This window comes from Typopeltis vanoorti, chromosome 24 (assembly GCF_054136105.1).
Source record: "Typopeltis vanoorti isolate ZY-2024b chromosome 24, IOZ_Tvanoo_1.0, whole genome shotgun sequence".
Taxonomy (NCBI): Eukaryota; Metazoa; Arthropoda; class Arachnida; order Uropygi; family Thelyphonidae; genus Typopeltis; species Typopeltis vanoorti.
The window spans coordinates 36289007-36295784 of record NC_143572.1 but is presented as its reverse complement, the minus strand read 5'-3'; the positions used below and the strand labels follow the sequence as shown (position 1 = coordinate 36295784).

General features: G+C 35.0%; 1 protein-coding gene and 1 non-coding gene across 4 annotated transcripts in view; both read left to right on the top strand.

The window, feature by feature from the left end:
- The first annotated feature begins 814 nt into the window (after positions 1 to 814).
- TRNAY-AUA (transfer RNA tyrosine (anticodon AUA)) lies at positions 815 to 902 on the top strand. Its single transcript is given in 2 exon segments — positions 815 to 852; positions 867 to 902. It is a non-coding gene; the product is annotated as a tRNA-Tyr (tRNA).
- A 1361-nt stretch (positions 903 to 2263) lies between these two features.
- The window catches only part of IntS6 (integrator complex subunit 6), a 292395-nt gene continuing 287880 nt past the window's right edge, over positions 2264 to 6778 (top strand). For 2 of the 3 annotated variants that reach the window (XM_090413384.1, XM_090413383.1), the window contains exons 1-2: positions 2264 to 2878; positions 3017 to 3094. In XM_090413384.1, the coding sequence (XP_090269510.1) occupies positions 2762 to 2878; positions 3017 to 3094 (195 nt within the window). In that variant the 5' untranslated portion in view covers positions 2264 to 2761. The remainder of the gene's footprint in view (positions 2879 to 3016; positions 3095 to 6778) is intronic. The other variant, XM_090413386.1, reaches the window with a different exon arrangement.

Here is a 6778-nt window from a genome sequence, read left to right as displayed (position 1 = left end):
CTAGTTACTTTAATCTCTAAGCAACCCCTTGTTTTTTGTTAATCTGATTTTATTTGTAATGTGGCCAATTTCCCTGAATTCCAGTCAGCACTACTCCAGCTAACTAACTTTGTCATGTTGTTTCCAAACTTGCTTTTAATTATAATACAATTGATTTAATTCTTATGTTTCTAAGGTTTTTTTCTAGGTGTGTGCCATTAGATATGTTGGGTAACGTTTCTGAACCAAGCATTAGCAATGATTAAACAATTTTTTTCCTCAAAGTCTATTAGTGTTTTTTTTTTTTTTTTTTACTGATTTTACCTGTTTTGATGTTTGCATATCTTTGTTAGTAAAACCTTTTGATTTTTTCATCTGGATGGTTTGAACTATGGCCTATATATTTAACTAGTGTACTTAATCAGCATTTATTAGTACTATTAAATACTAATATTTATTATATTTAATCATAATACTGTCTGAGAAGCCTATTAAATATTTAGTGTAACTATAATAGTAAGAGCATGAATATTAATTACAAATATATGCCCCAACCTTAAAACATCCAGGTGACAATATCAAAAGGTTATACAAAAAGATATCAGATAACAAACAAGAAATCAAATTCCTGATTGCAATGGACAACATAAATGCCAGTGTATGATGTAAAAATGGTGAAAAAAAAAAAAAAAACCGTTTAAAGACTGCTAATGTTTGATTCAGATCCAAGATGACAATACACCTTGAACAGTCCTGTTCCTTATGCTCACTTCCAAGTAAATACAGCATAGCTTTATCATGGCCAGCATTCTCAGTTCATCTTTCTTCATATGTCTCTGTCGATAGCTCAGTTGGCAGAGCAGTGGACTATAGCTTAAAATTCAGTTATCCATAGGTCGGTGGTTCAAATCCATCTCGACGAATATTTTGCTGGCCTGGTTGGCCAAGTGGTTAATGTATCCACTTTCCAGCCAAAAGGCTGCAGGTTCAAATCCCACCATGGGCATGGATGTTTGCGATTGTCTGTGGAAATATTAATGGTGGTGGCAGACGTAGATGGCATTGGTATAGTTGCAGTTAGTTATAGTTGATGGATTGAGTGGTGGAGATAGAGTTGTAGAGTAGACACCTCCCTTGATGAGTCTTTGGACTCCCTGGAGGTGTCACATAATAATAATAATATTCAAAGTTTCATCAGATGCTAAAGGCCCTCAACCTGCCATTCTTGGTGTTTTTGATTGAAAGATAAAGGAACACCAAAAAAAAAAAGCAAATCCTTGAAGTAACCCAGATGTAATCTTCAGGAATACACTGAATCCCTTGCAACTTGCTGGCCAAGTGGTTAGCATATCTACTCTCCAGCCAAAAGGCTGCGAGTTCGAATCACAGTGTGGGCATGGATGTTTGTGAAAATATTAGAGGTGGTAGTGGGCAGTAGATGCCATTGGCGCAGATGATGATGGTAGTTGGTGGAGACAAAGTTGTAGAATAGGTGCCCTTCCTCGATGAGTCTTTGGACTCCTTGAAAGTGTCACATAATAATAACTCCTCCATTGAGATCTAAAGAAGTTGGATACTTCGATTTGACTAGAAAAAACATGCAGAGCTGAATACTAAAGGGAAAAAAATGTACCATATATTTAATAGTACTTATTTTATTATTACACTACACCTCCAGGAAGTCCAAAGATTCATCGAGGGAAGGCACTTACTCTATAAATTAACTATGTCTCCACCACTCAAATCCACCAACTACAACTAATATGGTAAATTAATATTCTGGCTATCCTAAGTGAAAACGTTATCCTTGAAAAATTGGATACTAAAAATAAATTCGCTGGAGATTAAATGGGACTAAAATAATAGAAAGGAATAACACCTAGACTTCCTGGAAGTGACGAACCAGCTATTCTTTAAATGATAGAAATAAATTAAGCAGCTAATGGAGAGCACATAATAAAATATGCATTAGGACAAAAGCGAAGTGGATCTCAAATTCTCTTAAGATTACACACGAGATTCATTTTCTACACAACGGCTCATCGGAACTAAACACGTTACCTGATCCCTACATACTGCTATAAATTTAAATTTATATTTAAATTTAATCCGAATAAAAATCCATGTGGTAATTATCCTCACCTTTTCAGATAAAAAGTATTAGGGGGAAAAAAAAAAAAAAAAAAACGGTTACCGCTGACTAGCGAAAGAAAAAGTCCTCAAACCAGAGATTCAGTAATGAATCCAGAAAAAATGTAATGACCAGGTGGGCCCATCCGCTTGATGAACTGTTTAATTAAAAAAATGTTATTACTTCCTCGGTTAAAAAAAAAAAAAATTCAAAGTCGAGTTCTGTCAAATACAATTTTACGTGGTATAACATTCAAGGATATCATGAAATGTTTTATACACGCTTAACCTCTCCGGCAATATTGCTTTCATAAACACATTTCTTCAAGTTACCTTCCGCTTATTTCATTTTCAATAAAAGATAAACAACTGGAACAAAAACTTCGAATTCTCACATCACTCCTAAAAACCATCCTAAATAATATTATCCTACCAGCATGCAATCATGATGTGTATACATATTTCATCTGACCAATCACAAGCCTATATCAAACCGTCACGTGGGTTAACCTCCGTGTCGAACTTGGTGGTGTAGCAAGCGGTAAAGCCACAGGCGCCATGTCAGATAGGATAGGCTTTCGCTATACTTGCAAGTCGATAACCTAGTCTCGGAATTAAGCCTTCTTAAAATTCTTCTTCGGATGTGTTTATAATGACGATCATACTGTTTTTAGTAGATACTAGTTCTTCAATGAATCAACGAACCTATCTTGGCGCTAGGCCAACGTTACTCGATGTAGCAAAAGATGCAGTTGAAAAATTCATTAAGGTAATAGAGTAAGGACACTGAAAAACCCCAATTTTATGGCGGCCATTTTGTATTCGAGACGCATACCGAGTTGCTAGATAGCTTTTATATCTTCAAGGTACCTTAAAGTATAATTACTCTTTATTTTTATCTTTACAGATCAGACAAAGGGATTCAGCAAGTCGCGGTGACAGGTATATGCTTCTCACGTTCGAAGAATCACCATCACACATAAAGGTAGGGTTGATTACTTCGCAGAGTAGCACACATACACATATTGCCGGAGAATAATCCCTTTAGGTACAACTTTCTTACTTTACGAAAGTGCACTGTCATTATATTTCCTCTAGCAAGGTGGTATATCGGTAAAAGAAAGGTTTACGAGTAGCAAAGTATATGATCAGAATAAATTATTACGCAGGATGACACACCTTGCACATCCTCATTGTGAGAAGACATCTTGATATGAAAACGGAGGAATCACGGGAGTGACGTATTCACTTTGGCAGAGGGCGCTCAGTATTGACTCGGGATTCATGGTTACGTTTTATATGTTATCAACTTTATGCTTTTATTATGGGAATAATATTAATTCTTAAAAATTCCCATATTCATATATACTAATCAATTCTGAAGGCGCACACAAAGTTTTACATTTTGACATAAGAAAAAATGTCATGCAGCGTAAAATGGACATGTTTTGAAAATAAACTGAAAACCTAAGATTGATTGTTACAGTTTCAGCATTGGACATTTGGAAAAACCAATTAGTTTAAGAGCCCCTACTTATTTTAAATATCTTAAAACTCACCACAAAAAGGAAAAAAAAAAAGATCAGGAATGTAACATAAAAAAAATCCATTCTCTTAACTCAATTCCTTCTCTATATGAGATACTAATAAACTATTTTCTCTGAGTATGAAGTTCCATCCAAAAAAAAAACAAACATAAAATAATATAATTGGAATGGACTATGTTCTACTAATAATAATTTTTGAATTTTTTTACATATTATACTTGAATTGAGACCATTTATTCATTCCTAGGAAAGCAAAATATCTTAATGAGTGTGCTCAGCTAACTTGTCCTATGAGTTTTAAAAGTAACAATGAACAGTTTAAAGATAATTGGGATGGAGGGATAAAAACAATTCTGAAAAAAAAAAAAAACATAAATACACATTTCTTTAGAAAACTTTGAACTTGGGAAAAAAAAAAGTGAAATATTTCATAGGGAAAATATTGCTACAAGGACTTTTCTACTGAGCTTTATGGATTTGTTATTTTTAGCTAAGTAGCTTATCAGGTATTAATCCTATGGTATGCAAGTGAATTGGGGTATCACAAATACCATGATCTGAAAGATCAAAGATATGGATTGTCATAAGTCCCCAGGATTTGAAGGGGATAAATTAACTGTGGAAAGGGTACAAAGGCAGATAACAAAGATGGTGTCAGGACTGTACAATGTTAGTTATGAGGATCGGCTGAGGGAGTGTGGACTGCAGAGTTTGGTGGATAGAAGGAGAGGTGATATGATTGAGACTTTTAAACTTAAAAGTCTCAATCAAAAGAGCTCCCCCTGTGTCAACCCTGTTGACACAGGGGAGTTCTTTTGCTTGGTTGAACAGCAGGAAGGAGTGATGACAAGAGGCCATCCCTGGAAGTTACAAAAGGAAACTGTGAGCAAGAGGGTGAGGATTGGTTTCTTTACATTGAGGGTGGTTGAACCATGGGATGCATTGCCTGATGGATTGGTGAGAGCGAGAACGGTCAATGCATTTAAGGAGTGGTATGATAGACTTTGTGTTTCCTAGGAGGGACCTCCCTTGTTGAGTCTTGATAGACTTGTGTTTCTTAGAAAGGACCTCCCGCGATGAGTCTTTTGACTCCATGGAGGCCTGAATAATAATAATAAGCTGTTCACGTTGCCAAAGTTACGACTAATACACTTAAATAGAGTTCTAAATATTTATCTGATGTAATATTGTATTGAGGAAACAAGTTTTCTTTCTAGCAGTCTGTAGAATCTGACTGAAAAAAAAAAAAAACATAGTATCTTATAAATAAAACAATTGTATTTCTTAAAAATTATTACAAATTTTTACAAATTATGAGTGCATATTACACTTAAAACATCAAAAGTGAAAAAAAAAACCATTCAGTTTTTCTAAATGAAATGATAATTGTTTATATATATATATATATATATCAGCCCCCACACAAGAGGTCCTATGACACAACAGTGCTACATGTGTGGGCAAGTGGTACAAGGAAGAAACATGTTTTGTGCTTTGAATACCTGAAGGTTGTAATATAAACATTTTGGAAACTCTGTCATGAGAAGTTGGCTCATTAAGTTTTGATTTGAACTGTGTGGATGTTAACTGGCAGCTGCTTGTGTTAGTATATGAATAGAGGAAATGGAGTGATGGTACCAGCCTGTTCAGTGGAGCAGGGCCCATGGAAACGCCTATTAAAAAAAAAAAAAAAATAAAAAGACAATGCAGCAACAGAGTGTGTGTATTGGGAAAGTTATGGAAGGGTCATCGATTAAGTGAATTGCTTACTTCTGAATACAGCATCTATGATCTGTAATATGCATCCAAGAGCAAGCTAAACAAATATCAAAGTTAATACAATTTTAATGTTATTGTAAAAAATTACATTTATTATCATTCCATAAGGGAGCATCTACATAGCACTTGCAGCACTTGCATTATACTGTAATGTCAATGAATTTTCATATGTTTAACAAACAGAAGTCTGGATATACATCAGAGTCACCATCAGTATATAATTCCTTATTAGGGGTATATAATTCCTTATTACAATTCCTTGTAACATGGATTGTTATGGAATACTAAAAACAAATTATACAGGAACCGTTACAATATAAACTGGCTGAAATCACATGGGGAGGTGGCACCAGCTAGCTGTTGTTCAGCATTGTATGCATGTAGTTGCTTGAAAGAAGACTAGATGATTTCCAAATATCACACAAGATTAATCCTCAATTCCTATTAAATATACTTTGTGCAAAGATGACCATAGTATGTTCTTTTATGTTGTGAGCAGTAAAGTTGTCCTTAAGGTAAGGCATGGAGCTCATATTTTGCTCCATGTTGTGGTGTGTGTATGGGGGGGGATAAGCTAGACCTGAGTTGTCTTCTCTGTTGTTGTTGATGTCTCCAATATGTTCTTTCTTAATGAGAACTACAAACTCTACTCCAACAACTTGTTTGCAATTGATATTCACAGAAATTCATACACAATTGCTATTTTAATCCTACTCTACAGCAAAAGCGTAATATTCACTATGGGGCTTCAGTTTCCATCCCTTACATTGGTAGATTTTCTATCACTGTTGCTAGTTTTCTCAAGGGCTCATGACATTAGGATAGCTTTCAAGTCTGTTTTGACTATATGATGTTTATTTCATTCTCCTAAAGACCACAACCCTTTTTACAAACACCCTGGAGTTTATAATATTCCATACCCTTTCGGGCATGGAATATTTTAAACTTTCTTACATACGCCAGATATCAAAAAGTTTTGAAATAAGACAGAAAGGCCATATTCTAGACGTCAACAGAGAAGACACTCGGCTTTTCATTTGTCCCACACGCACATACCATAATACTAAATGTAATAAGAGCTCCATGCCATACGTTAAAGACAACTTTACTGCCCACAATATAAAAGAATCTACTATGGTCATCTTTTCACAAGGCACACACACATCAAGGATTAATCTTGTGAGATATTTGGAAATCATTTATCACATCTTTGCATGTGTCAGACTTCAACTTTTCAACCAGCTTACCTGCATTGAACAGTAGCTAACTCGTTCCATGTGGTTTTGCCCAGTATGCATTGTAATGGTTCCTACGTAGTGTTTTTTTTTAGTAATATTATAGTT